Source organism: Bombina bombina, chromosome 3 (genome assembly GCF_027579735.1).
Source record: "Bombina bombina isolate aBomBom1 chromosome 3, aBomBom1.pri, whole genome shotgun sequence".
Classification (NCBI taxonomy): domain Eukaryota; kingdom Metazoa; phylum Chordata; class Amphibia; order Anura; family Bombinatoridae; genus Bombina; species Bombina bombina.
In genome coordinates, this window is record NC_069501.1 from 6,789,365 (window position 1) to 6,810,621 (window position 21,257).

Below are 21,257 nucleotides of genomic sequence, written 5' to 3' on the forward strand. Positions count from 1 at the left end.
ATGTAATGTGCCTAATAACTATGTAACAATGTTATACTAATGGTACTATACACAGGAACTGTAACAAATATCTATTAGACAGTGATCATGTAATGTGCCTAATAACTATGTAACAGTGTTATACTAATGGTACTATACACAGGAACTGTAACACATATCTATTAGACAGTGATCATGTAATGTATCCTAATAACTATGTAACAGTGTTATACTAATGGTACTATACACAGGAACTGTAACACATATCTATTAGACAGTGATCATGTAATGTGCCTAATAACTATGTAACAGTGTTATACTAATGGTACTATACACAGGAACTGTAACACATATCTATTAGACAGTGATCATGTAATGTGCCTAATAACTATGTAACAGTGTTATACTAATGGTACTATACACAGGAAGTGTAACACATATCTATTAGACAGTGATCATGTAATGTACCTAATAACTATGTAACAATGTTATACTAATGGTACTATACACAGGAACTGTAACAAATATCTATTAGACAGTGATCATGTAATGTGCCTAATAACTATGTAACAATGTTATACTAATGGTACTATACACAGGAACTGTAACACATATCTATTAGACAGTGATCATGTAATGTGCCTAATAACTATGTAACAATGTTATACTAATGGTACTATACACAGGAACTGTAACAAATATCTATTAGACAGTGATCATGTAATGTGCCTAATAACTATGTAACAATGTTATACTAATGGTACTATACACAGGAACTGTAACACATATCTATTAGACAGTGATCATGTAATGTGCCTAATAACTATGTAACAATGTTATACTAATGGTACTATACACAGGAAGTGTAACAAATATCTATTAGACAGTGATCATGTAATGTGCCTAATAACTATGTAACAGTGTTATACTAATGGTACTATACACAGGAACTGTAACAGTGTTATACTAATGGTACTATACACAGGAACTGTAACAAATATCTATTAGACAGTGATCATGTAATGTGCCTAATAACTATGTAACAGTGTTATACTAATGGTACTATACACAGGAACTGTAACACATATCTATTAGACAGTGATCATGTAATGTGCCTAATAACTATGTAACAGTGTTATACTAATGGTACTATACACAGGAACTGTAACAAATATCTATTAGACAGTGATCATGTAATGTATCTAATAACTATGTAACAATGTTATACTAATGGTACTATACACAGGAACTGTAACACATATCTATTAGACAGTGATCATGTAATGTGCCTAATAACTATGTAACAGTGTTATACTAATGGTACTATACACAGGAACTGTAACACATATCTATTAGACAGTGATCATGTAATGTGCCTAATAACTATGTAACAGTGTTATACTAATGGTACTATACACAGGAACTGTAACACATATCTATTAGACAGTGATCATGTAATGTACCTAATAACTATGTAACAGTGTTATACTAATGGTACTATACACAGGAACTGTAACACATATCTATTAGACAGTGATCATGTAATGTACCTAATAACTATGTAACAATGTTATACTAATGGTACTATACACAGGAATTGTAACAAATATCTATTAGACAGTGATCATGTAATGTGCCTAATAACTATGTAACAATGTTATACTAATGGTACTATACACAGGAACTGTAACAAATATCTATTAGACAGTGATCATGTAATGTGCCTAATAACTATGTAACAGTGTTATACTAATGGTACTATACACAGGAACTGTAACACATATCTATTAGACAGTGATCATGTAATGTGCCTAATAACTATGTAACAATGTTATACTAATGGTACTATACACAGGAACTGTAACACATATCTATTAGACAGTGATCATGTAATGTACCTAATAACTATGTAACAGTGTTATACTAATGGTACTATACACAGGAAGTGTAACAAATATCTATTAGACAGTGATCATGTAATGTGCCTAATAACTATGTAACAGTGTTATACTAATGGTACTATACACAGGAACTGTAACAAATATCTATTAGACAGTGATCATGTAATGTGCCTAATAACTATGTAACAGTGTTATACTAATGGTACTATACACAGGAACTGTAACACATATCTATTAGACAGTGATCATGTAATGTATCTAATAACTATGTAACAATGTTATACTAATGGTACTATACACAGGAAGTGTAACACATATCTATTAGACAGTGATCATGTAATGTGCCTAATAACTATGTAACAGTGTTGTACTAATGGTACTATACACAGGAACTGTAACAAATATCTATTAGACAGTGATCATGTAATGTACCTAATAACTATGTAACAGTGTTATACTAATGGTACTATACACAGGACATGTAACAAATATCTATTAGACAGTGATCATGTAATGTGCCTAATAACTATGTAACAATGTTATACTAATGGTACTATACACAGGAACTGTAACACATATCTATTAGACAGTGATCATGTAATGTACCTAATAACTATGTAACAGTGTTATACTAATGGTACTATACACAGGAACTGTAACAAATATCTATTAGACAGTGATCATGTAATGTGCCTAATAACTATGTAACAGTGTTATACTAATGGTACTATACACAGGAACTGTAACACATATCTATTAGACAGTGATCATGTAATGTATCTAATAACTATGTAACAGTGTTATACTAATGGTACTATACACAGGAACTGTAACAAATATATATTAGACAGTGATCATGTAATGTGCCTAATAACTATGTAACAATGTTATACTAATGGTACTATACACAGGAACTGTAACACATATCTATTAGACAGTGATCATGTAATGTGCCTAATAACTATGTAACAGTGTTATACTAATGGTACTATACACAGGAACTGTAACAAATATCTATTAGACAGTGATCATGTAATGTGCCTAATAACTATGTAACAGTGTTATAATAATGGTACTATACACAGGAACTGTAACACATATCTATTAGACAGTGATCATGTAATGTGCCTAATAACTATGTAACAGTGTTATACTAATGGTACTATACACAGGAACTGTAACACATATCTATTAGACAGTGATCATGTAATGTGCCTAATAACTATGTAACAGTGTTATACTAATGGTACTATACACAGGAACTGTAACAAATATCTATTAGACAGTGATCATGTAATGTGCCTAATAACTATGTAACAGTGTTATACTAATGGTACTATACACAGGAACTGTAACAAATATCTATTAGACAGTGATCATGTAATGTGCCTAATAACTATGTAACAATGTTATACTAATGGTACTATACACAGGAACTGTAACAAATATCTATTAGACAGTGATCATGTAATGTGCCTAATAACTATGTAACAATGTTATACTAATGGTACTATACACAGGAACTGTAACACATATCTATTAGACAGTGATCATGTAATGTGCCTAATAACTATGTAACAGTGTTATACTAATGGTACTATACACAGGAACTGTAACACATATCTATTAGACAGTGATCATGTAATGTGCCTAATAACTATGTAACAGTGTTATACTAATGGTACTATACACAGGAACTGTAACAAATATCTATTAGACAGTGATCATGTAATGTGCCTAATAACTATGTAACAATGTTATACTAATGGTACTATACACAGGAACTGTAACAAATATCTATTAGACAGTGATCATGTAATGTGCCTAATAACTATGTAACAGTGTTATACTAATGGTACTATACACAGGAACTGTAACACATATCTATTAGACAGTGATCATGTAATGTGCCTAATAACTATGTAACAATGTTATACTAATGGTACTATACACAGGAACTGTAACACATATCTATTAGACAGTGATCATGTAATGTACCTAATAACTATGTAACAGTGTTATACTAATGGTACTATACACAGGAACTGTAACAAATATCTATTAGACAGTGATCATGTAATGTGCCTAATAACTATGTAACAGTGTTATACTAATGGTACTATACACAGGAACTGTAACACATATCTATTAGACAGTGATCATGTAATGTGCCTAATAACTATGTAACAATGTTATACTAATGGTACTATACACAGGAACTGTAACACATATCTATTAGACAGTGATCATGTAATGTATCTAATAACTATGTAACAATGTTATACTAATGGTACTATACACAGGAACTGTAACACATATCTATTAGACAGTGATCATGTAATGTGCCTAATAACTATGTAACAGTGTTATACTAATGGTACTATACACAGGAACTGTAAAAAATATCTATTAGACAGTGATCATGTAATGTGCCTAATAACTATGTAACAGTGTTATACTAATGGTACTATACACAGGAACTGTAACAAATATCTATTAGACAGTGATCATGTAATGTGCCTAATAACTATGTAACAGTGTTATACTAATGGTACTATACACAGGAACTGTAACACATATCTATTAGACAGTGATCATGTAATGTGCCTAATAACTATGTAACAATGTTATACTAATGGTACTATACACAGGAACTGTAACAAATATCTATTAGACAGTGATCATGTAATGTGCCTAATAACTATGTAACAGTGTTATACTAATGGTACTATACACAGGAACTGTAACACATATCTATTAGACAGTGATCATGTAATGTGCCTAATAACTATGTAACAGTGTTATAATAATGGTACTATACACAGGAACTGTAACAAATATCTATTAGACAGTGATCATGTAATGTGCCTAATAACTATGTAACAGTGTTATAATAATGGTACTATACACAGGAACTGTAACAAATATCTATTAGACAGTGATCATGTAATGTGCCTAATAACTATGTAACAATGTTATACTAATGGTACTATACACAGGAACTGTAACAAATATCTATTAGACAGTGATCATGTAATGTGCCTAATAACTATGTAACAATGTTATACTAATGGTACTATACACAGGAACTGTAACAAATATCTATTAGACAGTGATCATGTAATGTGCCTAATAACTATGTAACAGTGTTATACTAATGGTACTATACACAGGAACTGTAACAGTGTTATACTAATGGTACTATACACAGGAACTGTAACAAATATATATTAGACAGTGATCATGTAATGTGCCTAATAACTATGTAACAGTGTTATACTAATGGTACTATACACAGGAACTGTAACAAATATATATTAGACAGTGATCATGTAATGTGCCTAATAACTATGTAACAATGTTATACTAATGGTACTATACACAGGAAGTGTAACACATATCTATTAGACAGTGATCATGTAATGTGCCTAATAACTATGTAACAGTGTTATACTAATGGTACTATACACAGGAACTGTAACACATATCTATTAGACAGTGATCATGTAATGTACCTAATAACTATGTAACAGTGTTATACTAATGGTACTATACACAGGAACTGTAACAAATATCTATTAGACAGTGATCATGTAATGTGCCTAATAACTATGTAACAATGTTATACTAATGGTACTATACACAGGAACTGTAACAAATATCTATTAGACAGTGATCATGTAATGTGCCTAATAACTATGTAACAGTGTTATACTAATGGTACTATACACAGGAACTGTAACAAATATCTATTAGACAGTGATCATGTAATGTACCTAATAACTATGTAACAATGTTATACTAATGGTACTATACACAGGAACTGTAACAAATATATATTAGACAGTGATCATGTAATGTGCCTAATAACTATGTAACAATGTTATACTAATGGTACTATACACAGGAACTGTAACACATATCTATTAGACAGTGATCATGTAATGTGCCTAATAACTATGTAACAGTGTTATACTAATGGTGCTATACACAGGAACTGTAACAAATATCTATTAGACAGTGATCATGTAATGTGCCTAATAACTATGTAACAGTGTTATACTAATGGTGCTATACACAGGAACTGTAACAAATATCTATTAGACAGTGATCATGTAATGTGAGTGAGGGATGTGCAGGTGAGGAGTACAATGGTGTAAATACTGAGTGTGAGCAGAGGAGGAGCAGCCAGTGAGTGAGGGATGAGCAGGTGAGGAGTACAATAGTGTAAATACTGAGTGCGAGCAGAGGAGGAGCAGTCAGTGAGTGAGGGATGTGCAGGTGAGGAGTACAATAGTGTAAATACTGAGTGTGAGCAGAGGAGGAGCAGCCAGTGAGTGAGGGATGAGCAGGTGAGGAGTACAATAGTGTAAATACTGAGTGTGAGCAGGGGAGGAGCAGCCAGTGAGTGAGGGATTTGCAGGTGAGGAGTACAATAGTGTAAATACTGAGTGCGAGCAGAGGAGGAGCAGTCAGTGAGTGAGGGATGTGCAGGTGAGGAGTACAATAGTGTAAATACTGAGTGTGAGTAGGGGAGGAGCAGCCAGTGAGTGAGGGATGTGCAGATGAGGAGTACAATGGTGTAAATACTGAGTGTGAGTAGGGGAGGAGCAGTCAGTGAGTGAGAGATGTGCAGGTGAGGAGTACAATAGTGTAAATACTGAGTGTGAGCAGAGGAGGAGCAGTCAGTGAGTGAGGGATGTGCAGGTGAGGAGTACAATAGTGTAAATACTGAGTGTGAGCAGGGGAGGAGCAGTCAGTGAGTGAGGGATGTGCAGGTGAGGAGTACAATAGTGTAAATACTGAGTGTGAGCAGGGGAGGAGCAGTCAGTGAGTGAGGGATGTGCAGGTGAGGAGTACAATAGTGTAAATACTGAGTGTGAGTAGGGGAGGAGCAGCCAGTGAGTGAGGGATGTGCAGGTGAGGAGTACAATAATGTAAATACTGAGTGTGAGCAGGGGAGGAGCAGTCAGTGAGTGAGGGATGTGCAGGTGAGGAGTACAATAGTGTAAATACTGAGTGTGAGCAGGGGAGGAGCTGTCAGTGAGTGAGGGATGTGCAGGTGAGGAGTACAATAGTGTAAATACTAAGTGTGAGTAGGGGAGGAGCAGCCAGTGGGGAGTGGGGTGAAATAGAAGTAGAATGTAGTGAGTATATATATAAGTGAGGTATGTTTCTGCAGATTGAGGAGCTGGAATACTCACTTCAGGAGATGGTGGAGCAGCCTTAACATCCCTGGGATCTAAATAAAAAAAATGTACAGGAAATGTCATCCTCTATATACACCTAATATAAAGTACAATGAGTGAGAGAGGCAGGCAAGGGTGAGTGAGAGAGATAGACGAGCGTGAGTGAGAGAGTTAGACGAGCGTGAGTGAGAGAGTTAGACAAGGGTGAGTGACAGGCAGGCACATAAAGGTGAGCGAGAGGCAGGCAAGCGAGGGTGAGTGAGAGAGGCAGACGAGGGTGAGTGAGAGAGGAAGGAGAGAGAGTAATGGCCCAATAATCAGGCAAGGGTGGGTGAGGCAGGCAGGCAAGGGTGAGTGAGTGAGTGAGTGAGGCAGGCAAGGGTGAGTGAGTGAGTGAGTGAGGCAGGCAAGGGTGAGTGAGTGAGTGAGGCAGGCAAGGGTGAGTGAGTGAGGCAGGCAAGGGTGAGTGAGTGAGGCAGGCAAGGGTGAGTGAGTGAGGCAGGCAAGGGTGAGTGAGTGAGTGAGGCAGGCAAGGGTGAGTGAGTGAGTGAGGCAGGCAAGGGTGAGTGAGTGAGTGAGGCAGGCAAGGGTGAGTGAGTGAGTGAGGCAGGCGATGGTGAGTGAGTGAGGCAGGCGATGGTGAGTGAGTGAGGCAGGCGATGGTGAGTGAGTGAGGCAGGCGATGGTGAGTGAGTGAGGCAGGCGATGGTGAGTGAGTGAGGCAGGCGATGGTGAGTGAGTGAGGCAGGCGATGGTGAGTGAGTGAGGCAGGCGATGGTGAGTGAGTGAGGCAGGCGATGGTGAGTGAGGCAGGCGATGGTGAGTGAGGCAGGCAGGCGAGGGTGAGAGAGGCAGGCAGGCGAGGGTGAGAGAGGCAGGCAGGCGAGGGTGAGAGAGGCAGGCAGGCGAGGGTGAGAGAGGCAGGCAGGCGAGGGTGAGAGAGGCAGGCAGGCGAGGGTGAGAGAGGCAGGCAGGCGAGGGTGAGAGAGGCAGGCAGGCGAGGGTGAGAGAGGCAGGCAGGCGAGGGTGAGAGAGGCAGGCAGGCGAGGGTGAGAGAGGCAGGCAGGCGAGGGTGGGTGAGAGAGGCAGGCAGGCGAGGGTGGGTGAGAGAGGCAGGCAGGCGAGGGTGGGTGAGAGAGGCAATCAGACGAGGGTGTCACAGTGTCAGGAATCAGACTGAGACGAGAAGTGCAAAAATAATCACACCTTTGTAAATAATAAAAAGTCCACAAGTCAAACATAAAGCCCGGATTCTAATCCAGAGCTGGTAGTCAGACGAGCCGAGTCAGGAGCCAAAGCAAATAGTCAGACCAGCCGGAATCAGGAACAAGGAGAACAGCAGAGTCAGGAACAAGCCAGAGATCAGGAACCAGGAGGGACATCAGACAGCCATTTTATACACAAGAACTGGGACACATGAACTCACAAACAGGCCTGAGACAACGCAAGGGCAAAGCATACTGAACAGGGGACCTTTAAATAATAAGAGATGACATCACAATACTGCAACCTGTCTAACATGGATGATGCACACCAGTCCGGCCATAAGAGGGCATGCAGGAAATGAGCAGCATCAGACACACTGCACCAGATTCAGTAAGAGGTGAGTAAAATGGCTTCCAGCAGCACATGGCAAACAAAGCAGGGAAAAAACCCTGACAGTACCCTCCCCGCGGGAGGACAAAAGGCTTATTGGGGAAACGGGCATGGAAGGCACGGAGGAGGGCGGGAGCATGAACATCAGAGGTGGAAACCCATGAACACTCCTCCAGACCATCGCCCCTCCAGTGAACCAAATACTGTATGCGGCCCCTGGACATACGAGAGTCAATAATGCTGCTCAGCTCATATTCTTCAGTTGTCAACAAAGATAGGATGAGGGAACACAGTGGTAAACAGATTACAAACCAATGGTTTCAAGAGGGAGACATGAAAAACATTGGAGATGTGCATTGCAGGAGGAAGATCAAGACACAGGACTGACCCATCAGAGTATTCGAAGAGGACCAACATAACGGGAGCCAGTTTATTGGAAGGCACCCGAAGTTTCAAGTTGCGGGAGGACAGCCAAACCCTCTCACCAACCTGGTAGGAAGGTGCAGGCAGATGCCTATGATCAGCCTGGAACTTTCGGCGCTGCATAGAACGATGAAGGCAATCTTGAATCTGCACCCACGTGGAACGGAGTTGCCGGAGATGCTCCTCCAAAGCCGGAATACCCTGAGACATGAATGAATGGGACAACAAGGATGGTTGGAACCCATAATTCCCCATTAACGGGGATAACTGGGAGGAAGCATTAATAGCACTATTACGAGCAAACTCTGCCCAAGGTAACAGTTCAGACCAATTATTGTGGTGAGACATAGCAACAGAGGAACTGTTCCAGAGCTTGATTAAACCGTTCCGCAGCCCCATTGGATTGAGGGTGATATGCCGAGGAGAAGGAAAGCTGGATCCCCATTTAAGCACAAAAGCAATGCTAAAATCTGGAAACAAACTGGCTACCCCGGTCCGACACTATCTACTTGGGTAACCCATGTAAATGGAAGACCTCGCGGGCAAAAATTGAAGCAAGCTCCTGAGCGGTAGGCAACTTCTTCAAGGGAATGCAATGTGACATTTTAGAAAAACGGTCAACCACCATAAGGATAACAGTATTGCCATTGGAAATAGGGAGCTCGACAATGAAGTCCATGGAAAGATGTGTCCAAGGATGCTCACCATTAGCAATAGGTTGAAGAAGACCCACAGGAAGACATTGAGGAGTCTTATTCTGTGCACAGACTGAGCAGGAGGCAACATACGCAGCAACATCAGAATGAAGACCTGGCCACCAAAATTGTCGAGTGACAGACCAAATAATTTGGTTCTTGCCCGGGTGACCTGCGGCTTTAGGATAGTGGTAAGTGTGCAAAAGTTTAGTTTGAAGATTCTCAGGAACAAAGCACTAGGTTTCTTAGGAGGTGCATTGGTTTGTGCAGCCAGGATCTCCTCCCCCAAGGGAGAAGTCAGATTAGTACGTATGGTAGCCAAAATATGGTCAGGAGGTATAACTGGAATAGGTACAGACTCCTCCTTGGACAGAGGCGAAAATTGTCGAGAGAGGGCATCAGTCCTAACATTCTTACTACCAGGCAGGTAGGAGACCACATAATTAAACCAATACAAAAATAGCGCCTATCTGGCCTGTCGGGGCGGCAAACGTTTTGCTTCGGATAGATAAGTAAAATTCTTGTGGTCAGTAAGAATGAGCACTGGTACGCTAGTACCCTCGAGAAGGTGCCTCCATTCCTTGAGTGCCAAAATTATGGCCAGTAATTCCCTGTCACCAATTTCATAATTGCACTCTGCCAGAGACAATTTCTTAGAGAAGAAACCGCACGGATACAAGGAACTGTCAGGTGTAGGACGTTGAGACGAGGGCACCTACTCCAGTCTCAGTCGCATCGACCTCAAGAATAAAAGGCAGGACAGGGGTAGGATGAGCCAGAACTGGAGCGGCAGCAAAGGCAGTCTTAAGACTCTCAAAAGCCTTATTGGCAGTAGGTGACCAATGGAGTGGATCATTCTCCTTACAGGTCATGTCAGTGATAGGTTTGACCAAGGAGGAAACATTTTTAATAAACTTCCTATAGTAATTGGCAAATCCCAAAAAATGTTGAATAGAGCGAAGACCAACTGGGCGAGGCCACTGCAGGACTGCAGACAACTTGTCAGGATCCATGGAAAACCCTGCAATGGAGATTACATAACCTAGAAAGGTTACTTGAGTCTGATGGAACTTACATTTCTCGAGTTTACAAAACAGGCCGTTTTCACGTAATCTCTGAAGTACCCGTGTAACATCAGAATGATGAGCTTCAAGAGTGGGTGAGTGTATGAGGATATCATCTAAGTATACCACAACACACTGTTGCAACATATATCGAAGGACATCATTAATAAATTCCTGGAAAACAGCTGGAGCATTACATAGGCCAAAGTGCATTACAAGATACTCATAATGCCTGCTCCTGGTGTTAAATGCTATATTCCATTCGTGGCCCTCCTTAATCCTAACGAGATTGTACGCTCCTCTCAAATCAAGTTTAGAAAAGACTGTAGCTCCCTTGAGGCGGTCAAAGAGTTCCGTAATGAGCAGAATAGGGTAAGCATTCTTAATGGTAAGACGATTAAGACCCCTATAATCGATGCATGGTCTTAACTCGCCACCCTTTTTCTTCACGAAGAAGAAGCTAGCCCTTGCAGGAGAGCAGGATTTGTGGATGATTCCCCACGACAGAGCATCGGCAACATACTCCTCCATAGCACAATTCTCCGCAACAGACAGAAGATAAACCTGGACCAGAGGAGGAATGGCTTTGGGTTGCAGGTCTATGGCACAATTGTAAGACCGGTGAGGAGGAAACGTACCGGCACGCACCTTGTCAAAAACGTCTAGGCACTCTCTAGACTCCTCTCGCAATTGAGATACCGAAGGGCACAAGACTTTGACTGGTTTCCGAAGACAAGTGGAAATACATTGCGGGGACCATGACAAAATTTCGTACTGGCGCCAGTCGAGACTGGGATTGTGCTTCTGAAACCAGGGATAACCCATAACAACCGGAAAATGCGGAGAGGTTATCACCTGGAACTGGAGGGTTTCAAAATGGAGAGCCCCAACAGACATGAATAATGGAGCGGTTTCGTGAGTAATGTGTGCGGGCTGAAGAGGCCTGCCATCAATGGCCTCAATAGCAAGCGGAATGGACCGAGGCAATACAGGAATGGAGTGCTTTGATACAAAAGCACTGTCAATGAAATAGCCCACAGCACCGGAGTCAACAAGAGCCTGGGTGACTATGGAGGAGTCCAACCAGGAAAGGACAACCGTGACCAAAGGTTTCTCCTTTAGCGGTTCCGGGGCAGAGTATAAACCACCCAAGGTCTGCCCCCGACAGGACCTTAGTTGCGAGCGTTTCCCGGCCGTGTAGGACAAGACTTTAAAAGGTGGCCCTGTAACCCACAATAGAGGCAGAGCCCCTTTCTCCTCCTAAAGGCCCAGTCCGTTGTGGAGAGATGCGTCAATCCCAACTGCATCGGCTCAGCAGTACCTGGTGACTCGGGACCAGGAGGCATGGGTGGGAACGTACACGTAGGAGACAACGTAACAGGAGGCTTCCGCAAGCGCTCCTTAAAAAAACGGCCTCTCACTTAGTCTGATGTCAATTAGGATTAAAAAAGACACCAATGCTTTGAGATCCTCTGGTAAATCTCTGGCAGCAACTTCGTCTTTAATCGCATCAGAGAGCCCACGAAAGAAGGCGGCAACAAGGGCTTCATTGTTCCAACCTACCTCTGCGACAAGCGTACAGAACTCAATGGCATACTGAGCAACATATCTTGTACCTTGCTGAATGGACATAAGTCGTTTAGCAGCAGAGGAGGAGGGAAATCAAAGGTTTATTAGTCTCCCACAAGAGAATAGCCCAGGCAAGAGCTGTGTCAGAGAGTAACGAGATGAGAAATCCCACCTTAGCTCTGTCAGAGGAAAATGCCTGAGGTAACATCTTAAAGTAAATGGTTCAAAAACCCTCTGCACTGAATAGGATTGCCTCCATATCGCTGAGGTAGAGGGGCGGAACCGGACATGCTCCTGATAGGACTAGGTGCAGCAGCAAAAACAGAAGCAGCCATAACTTGTGGAACACTCTGGTCCAAATATGCAGTGCGGGTCAGCAGGGTTTGCAGGGCTAGTGCAAATTGATCCAAGCGGTGATTCTGTTCATCCATCCTGGAAATTATGGTAGGTAAAGGTGGATTATTAGCACCATCAGGATTCATGGCCTTTGCGTAATGTCAGGGTGCCAGGAATCAGACTGAGACGAGAAGTGCAAAAATAATCACACCTTTATTAATAATAAAAAATAATAAAAATTCCACAAGTCAAACATCAAGCCAGGAGTCTAAGCCAGAGCTGGTAGTCAGACAAGCCTAGTCAGGAGCCAAAGCGAATAGTCAGACGAGCCGGAATCAGGAAAAAAGGAGAACAGCAGAGTCAGGAACAAGCCAGAGATCAGGAACCAGGAGGGACATCAGACAGCCAGGTAATACACAGGAACTGAAACACAGGAACTCACAAATAGGTCTGAGACAACGCAATAGCAAAGCATACTGAACAGAGGCCCTTTAAATAATAAGTGATGACATCACAATACTGAGACTGCAACCTGTCTCACACGGATGATATGCACCAGTCTGGCCATAAGAGGGCGTGCATGAAATGAGCAGCATCAGACACGCTGCACCAGATTCAATAAGAGGTGAGTAAAATGGCTGCCAGCAGCACATGGCAAACAAAGCAGGGAAAAAACACTTACAGAGGGTGGGTAAGAAGCAGGCAGGTGAGGGTGGGTTAGATAGGCAGGTAAGGGTGAGTGAGAGAGGCAGGCAGGCGAGGGTGAGAGGCAGGCAGGCGAGGGTGAGTGAGCAAGGCAGGCAGGCGAGGGTGAGTGAGCAAGGCAGGCAGGCAAGCAAGGGTGAGTGAGAGAGTCAGGGGAGGGTGGGTGAGTGAGAGAGTCAGGGGAGGGTGGGTTGGTGAAAAAGGCAGGCGAGGGTGGGTGAGAGAGGCAGGCGAGGGTGGGTGAGAGAGGCAGGCGAGGGTGGGTGAGAGAGGCAGGCGAGGGTGGGTGAGAGAGGCAGGCGAGGGTGGGTGAGAGAAGCAGGCGAGGGTGGGTGAGAAAGGCAGGCGAGGGTGGATGAGAAAGGCAGGCGAGGGTGGATGAGAAAGGCAGGCAAGGGTAAGTGAGAGAGGAAGGAAAGAGTGATGGGCCAATTATCATAATAGCTATCACTTACGCTCTATAAGGAATAGGAAGCACAGGATTCCCATGATGCACATAATGAGTCCAGGAACCAGGAAGGACATGCCCCAACATGAGGACACCCAATATCCAGCAATGAGAGATCCCAAGATGTTTCCCACCGATGTGTGAGAGTTCCAGACCCCCATAATAAGACCTCTTCTGTCAGGAAAAGTGAGAAATTACACTATAAGGAACTGCTAGATAGAGATGCTGTTAGGAATTCAAGCAATATCACACATAAAACTACACCAGTCATACAAAAGGTTAAATGTAGACTGAGAGACCTTCTACAGCCAGCAGCAGCACATGAGATAGAGATGTCTGCACAATTAGACTACACCAGTTATACAGAAGGTTAACTGTAGTCAGAGAGACTGTCTACACCTAGCAGCAGCACATGAGATAGAGATGTCTGCACAATGAGACTACACCAGTTATACAGAAGGTTAACTGTAGTCAGAGAGACCGTCTACACCTAGCAGCAGCACATAAGATAGAGATGTCTACACAATGAGACTACACCAGTTGTACAGAAGGTTAACTGTAGACAGAGAGACCTCCTACACCCAGCAGCAGCACATGAGATAGAGATGTCTGCACAATGAGACTACACCAGTCATACAGAAGGTTAACGGTAGACAGAGAGACCTCATACACCCAACAGCACATGCGATAGAGATGTCTGCACAATGAGACTACACCAGTTATACAGAAGGTTAACTGTAGACAGAGAGACCTCCTTCACGCAGCAGCACATGAGATAGAGATGTCTGCACAATGAGACTACACCAGTCATACAGAAGGTTAACTGTAGATAGAGATGTTCTACACCCAGCATGCCCCCTCAAGCATTAACCCACTGCCTTGTGTAGACCTCAGTATGTGATAGGGTCTGCCTGGTGCCCATGTCACATGCTTATTTCAGGTGTTCTCAGACTCATGACCCCTCAAGCATTACCCACTGCCTGGTGTAGAACTCAGTATGTGATAGGGTCTGTCTGGTGCCCATGCCCCATCCTTATTTCAGGTGTTCTCAGACTCATGCCCCCTCAAGCATTAACCCACTGCCTGGTGTAGACCTCAGTATGTGATTGGGTCTGCCTAGTGCCCATGTCACATCCTTATTTCAGGTGTTCTCAGACTCATGACCCCTCAAGCATTACCCATTGCCTGGTGTAGACCTCAGTATGTGATAGGGTCTGTCTGGTGCCCATGCCCCATCCTTATTTCAGGTGTTCTCAGACTCATGCCCCCTCAAGCATTAACCCACTGCCTGGTGTAGACCTCAGTATGTGATTGGGTCTGCCTAGTGCCCATGTCACATCCTTATTTCAGGTGTTCTCAGACTCATGCCCCCATCAAGCATTACCCACTGCCTAGTGTAGACCTCAGTATGTGATAGGGTCTGCCTGGTGCCCATGTTTTATCCTTATTTCAGGTGTTCTCAGACTCATGACCCCTCAAGCATTAACCCACTGCCTGGTGTAGACCTCAGTATGTGATTGGGTCTGCCTAGTGCCCATGTCACATCCTTATTTCAGGTGTTCTCAGACTCATGCCCCCATCAAGCATTACCCACTGCCTAGTGTAGACCTCAGTATGTGATAGGGTCTGCCTGGTGCCCATGTTTTATCCTTATTTCAGGTGTTCTCAGACTCATGACCCCTCAAGCATTAACCCACTGCCTGGTGTAGACCTCAGTATGTTATAGGGTGTGTCTGGTGCCCATGTCTCAACCTTATTTCAGGTGCTCTCAAACTCATGCCCCCTCAAGCATTACCCACTGCCGGGTGTAGACCTCAGTATGTGATAGGGTCTCTCTGTTGCCTATGCCCCATCCTTATTTCAGGTGTTCTCAGACTCATGCCTCCTCAAGCATTGACCCACTGCCTGGTGTAGACCTCAGTATGTGATAGGGTCTGCCTGGTGCCCATGTCACATGCTTATTTCAGGTGTTCTCAGACTCATGCCTCCTCAAGCATTAACCCACTGCCTGGTGTAGACCTCAGTATGTGATAGGGTCTGACTGGTGCCCATGCCCCATCCTTATTTCAGGTGTTCTCAGACTCATGCCTCCTCAAGCATTAACCTCTTGCCTGGTGTAGACCTCAGTATGTGATATGGTCTCTCTGGTGCCCATGTTTTATCCTTATTTCAGGTGTTCTCGGACTCATGACCCCTCAAGCATTAACCCACTGCCTGGTGTAGACCTCAGTATGTGATTGGGTCTGCCTAGTGCCCATGTCACATCCTTATTTCAGGTGTTCTCAGACTCATGCCCCCATCAAGCATTACCCACTGCCTAGTGTAGACCTCAGTATGTGATAGGGTCTGCCTGGTGCCCATGTTTTATCCTTATTTCAGGTGTTCTCAGACTCATGACCCCTCAAGCATTAACCCACTGCCTGGTGTAGACCTCAGTATGTTATAGGGTGTGTCTGGTGCCCATGTCTCAACCTTATTTCAGGTGCTTTCAAACTCATGCCCCCTCAAGCATTACCCACTGCCGGGTGTAGACCTCAGTATGTGATAGGGTCTCTCTGTTGCCTATGCCCCATCCTTATTTCAGGTGTTCTCAGACTCATGCCTCCTCAAGCATTGACCCACTGCCTGGTGTAGACCTCAGTATGTGATAGGGTCTGACTGGTGCCCATGCCCCATCCTTATTTCAGGTGTTCTCAGACTCATGCCTCCTCAAGCATTAACCTCTTGCCTGGTGTAGACCTCAGTATGTGATATGGTCTCTCTGGTGCCCATGTTTTATCCTTATTTCAGGTGTTCTCGGACTCATGACCCCTCAAGCATTAACCCACTGCCTGGTGTAGACCTCAGTATGTGATAGGGTCTGCCTGGTGCCCATGTCCCATCCTTATTTCAGGTGTTCTCAGACTCATGACCCCTCAAGCATTAACCCACTGCCTGGTGTAGACCTCAGTATGTGATAGGGTCTGTCTGGTGCCCATGTCACATCCTTATTTCAGGTGTTCTCAGACTCATGACCCCTCAAGCATTTCCCACTGCCTAGTGTAGACCTCAGTATGTGATAGGGTCTGCCTGGTGCCCATGTCACATCCTTATTTCAGGTGTTCTCAGACTCATGACCCCTCAAGCATTAACCCACTGCCTGGTGTAGACCTCAGTATGTGATAGGGTCTGCCTGGTGCCCATGTCCCATCCTTATTTCAGGGGTTCTCAAACTCATGCCCCCTCAAGCATTAACCCACTGCCTGGTGTAGACCTCAGTATGTGATGGGGTCTGCCTAGTGCCCATGTCACATCCTTATTTCAGGTGTTCTCAGACTCATGCCCCCTCAAGCATTTCCCACTGCCTAGTGTAGACCTCAGTATGTGATAGGGTCTGCCTGGTGCCCTTGTCTTATCCTTATTTCAGGTGTTCTCAGACTCATGACCCCTCAAGCATTAACCCACTGCCTGGTGTAGACTTCAGTATGTGATAAAGTCTGCCTGGTGCCCATTTCCCATCCTTATTTCAGGTGTTCTCAGACTCATAACCCCTCAAGCATTAACCCACTGCCTGGTGTAGCCCTCAGTATGTGATAAGGATGGGACATGGGCACCAGACACACCCTATTTCAGGTGTTCTCAGACTCATGCCCCCTGAAGCATTAACCCACTGCCTGGTGTAGACCTCAGTATGTTATAGGGTCTGTCTGGTGCCCATGCCCCATCCTTATTTCAGATGTTCTCAGCCTCATGCCTCCTCAAGCATTAACCCACTGCCTGGTGTAGACCTCAGTATGTGATAGGGTCTGTCTGTTGCCCATATCCCAGCCTTATTTCAGGTGTTCTCAGACTCATGACCCCTCAAGCATTAACCCACTGCCTGGTGTAGACCTCAGTATGTGATAGGGTCTGTCTGGTGCCCATGTCACATCCTTATTTCAGGTGTTCTCAGACTCATGACCCCTCAAGCATTAACCCACTGCCTGGTGTAGACCTCAGTATGTGATAGGGTCTGCCTGGTGCCCATGTCTTATCCTTATTTCAGGTGTTCTCAGATTTATGACCCCTCAAGCATTAACCCACTGCCTGGTGTAGACCTCAGTATGTGATAAAGTCTGCCTGGTGCCCATTTCCCATTATTATTTCAGGTGTTCTCAGACTCATAACCCCTCAAGCATTAACCCACTGCCTGGTGTAGACCTCAGTATGTGATAAGGATGGGACATGGGCACCAGACACACCCTATTTCAGGTGTTCTCAGACTCATGCCCCCTCAGGCATTAACCCACTGCCTGGTGTAGACCTCAGTATGTGATAGGGTCTGTCTGGTGCCCATGTCTCATCCTTATTTCAGGTGTTCAGACTCATGCCCCCTCAGGCATTTACCCACTGCCTAGTGTAGACCTCAGTATGTAATAGGGTCTACCTGGTGCCCATGTCTTATCCTTATTTCAGGTGTTCTCAGACTCATGACCCCTCAAGCATTAACCCACTGCCTGGTGTAGACCTCAGTATGTGATAGGGTCTGTCTGGTGCCCATGTCTCATCCTTATTTCAGGTGTTCTCAGACTCATGACCATTCAAGCATTAACCCACTGCCTGGTGTAGACCTCAGTATGTGATAGGGTCTGTCTGGTGCCCATGTCTCATCCTTATTTCAGGTGTTCTCAGACTCATGCCCCCTCAGGCATTTACCCACTGCCTGGTGTAGACCTCAGTATGTGATGGGGTCTGCCTGGTGCCATGTCCCATCCTTATTTCAGGTGTTCTCAGACTCATGCCCCCTCAAGCATTACCCACTGCCTAGTGTAGACCTCAGTATGTAATAGGGTCTACCTGGTGCCCATGTCTTATCCTTATTTCAGGTGTTCTCAGACTCATGACCCCTCAAGCATTAACCCACTGCCTGGTGTAGACCTCAGTATGTGATAGGGTCTGTCTGGTGCCCATGTCTCATCCTTATTTCAGGTGTTCTCAGACTCATGACCATTCAAGCATTAACCCACTGCCTGGTGTAGACCTCAGTATGTGATGGGATCTGCCTGGTGCCCATGTCCCATCCTTATTTCAGGTGTTCTCAGACTCATGCCCCCTCAAGCATTACCCACTGCCTAGTGCAGACCTCAGTATGTAATAGGGTCTACCTGGTGCCCATGTCTTATCCTTATTTCAGGTGTTCTCAGACTCATGACCCCGCAAGCATTAACCCAATGCCTGGTGTAGACCTCAGTATGTGATAGGGTCTGCCTGGTGCCCATGTCACATCCTTATTTCAGGTGTTCTCAGACTCATGACCCCTCAAGCATTAACCCACTGCCTGGTGTAGACCTCAGTATGTGATAGGGTCTGCCTGGTGCCCATGTCCAATCCTTATTTCAGGTGTTCTCAGACTCATGACCCCTCAAGCATTAACCCACTGCCTGGTGTAGACCTCAGTATGTGATGGGATCTGCCTGGTGCCCATGTCCCATCCTTATTTCAGGTGTTCTCAGACTCATGCCCCCTCAAGCATTACCCACTGCCTAGTGTAGACCTCAGTATGTAATAGGGTCTACCTGGTGCCCATGTCTTATCCTTATTTCAGGTGTTCTCAGACTCATGACCCCGCAAGCATTAACCCAATGCCTGGTGTAGACCTCAGTATGTGATAGGGTCTGCCTGGTGCCCATGTCACATCCTTATTTCAGGTGTTCTCAGACTCATGACCCCTCAAGCATTAACCCACTGCCTGGTGTAGACCTCAGTATGTGATAGGGTCTGCCTGGTGCCCATGTCACATCCTTATTTCAGGTGTTCTCAGACTCATGACCCCTCAAGCATTAACCCACTGCCTGGTGTAGACCTCAGTATGTGATGGGATCTGCCTGGTGCCCATGTCCCATCCTTATTTCAGGTGTTCTCAGACTCATGCCCCCTCAAGCATTACCCACTGCCTAGTGTAGACCTCAGTATGTAATAGGGTCTACCTGGTGCCCATGTCTTATCCTTATTTCAGGTGTTCTCAGACTCATGACCCCGCAAGCATTAACCCAATGCCTGGTGTAGACCTCAGTATGTGATAGGGTCTGCCTGGTGCCCATGTCACATTCTTATTTCAGGTGTTCTCAGACTCATGCCCCCTCAAGCATTAACCCACTGCCTGGTGTAGCTCTCAGTATGTGATAAGGATGGAACATGGGCACCAGACCTTAGTATGGACTAGGTTACAAGTGAGGTGCAACCTTCAATGCTCTCATGCTTAGGCACACGTTAAATACCCATGATTGGAAATTATTGCTTAAAATGATTGCAATAAAAAGTTATAAGGGTGCAAGGTTATCAGAAAGTGCTTTTACATAGGGATTCATAGGAACACATGTATAATGATTTTTATTAATATAAATATATATGTATTTATATGTGTGTGTATATATGTATTTATATGTGTATATATGTATTTTTATAAACATATTTACGTGTGTGTGTATATATGCATTTGTGTAGCTATGTGTGTGTATATATGCATTTGTGTATTTGTGTGTGTGTATATATGTATATGTGTGTGTATATATGTATTTATATGTGTATATATGTATTTATATGTGTATATATGTATTTATATACATATTTATATGTGTGTGTATATAAGTGTGGGTATATATGCATTTGTGTATTTATATGTGTATGTGTATATATATATATATATATATATATATATATATATATATATGCATTTGTGTATTTATATATGTGTATATAACTATATATGTATTTATATGTGTATATATGTATTTATAAGTGGAAAAAACGAATGCGTCCGCAGTATCTTCTAAAATAACAACTTTAATGTTCACAAAACTTTAAAATACAGGAAAATGGCAGCAACATGCACACATGAAAAGGTGGTGGGGCACTGATGGCTTACACGTTTCGGCAGAAAGCCGTAGTTATAGATGGAAACGCGTAAGCCATCAGTGCCACACCACCTTTTCATGTGTACATGTTGCTGCCATTTTCCTGTATTTTAAAGTTTTGTGAACATTAAAGTTGTTATTTTAGAAGATACTGCGGATGCATTCGTTTTTTCCACTTACTGCATTGCTAGCCAGTCCGTGGCTATTGGCTTATTCTGGGAGGTGTGAACTAAAATCAGGCAACTATTGGAGGATTTGACCCCATGATGCGAAAGGGGTTGAACACAGTGACGACAGAGGAATGCAGCTGATCCATGAGGACGCCGAGCCACGCCGGTGAAGACCTGGGAGCACTCGGAGAGGTATATATATGCACCCGTGGACACTCATGACACCTTAGGATTTTGCTATAAGTACGTAGCAAGTCACTGTATGAATCATAGGTTTATATTCTCAGAGGATTTGATTTCTGACCTGATT

At 43.4% G+C, this 21,257-nt stretch overlaps 1 protein-coding gene across 1 annotated transcript in view; it reads right to left on the reverse strand.

The window, feature by feature from the left end:
- SLC37A1 (solute carrier family 37 member 1) overlaps nucleotides 1–21,257 on the reverse strand; it is a 303,425-nt gene that overhangs the window by 184,424 nt on the left and 97,744 nt on the right. The window contains exons 9-10 of the mRNA XM_053705706.1: nucleotides 13,913–14,079; nucleotides 7,085–7,122 (exon numbers count right to left, since the gene is read on the reverse strand). Of these exons, the coding sequence (XP_053561681.1) occupies nucleotides 7,085–7,122; nucleotides 13,913–14,079 (205 nt within the window). The remainder of the gene's footprint in view (nucleotides 1–7,084; nucleotides 7,123–13,912; nucleotides 14,080–21,257) is intronic.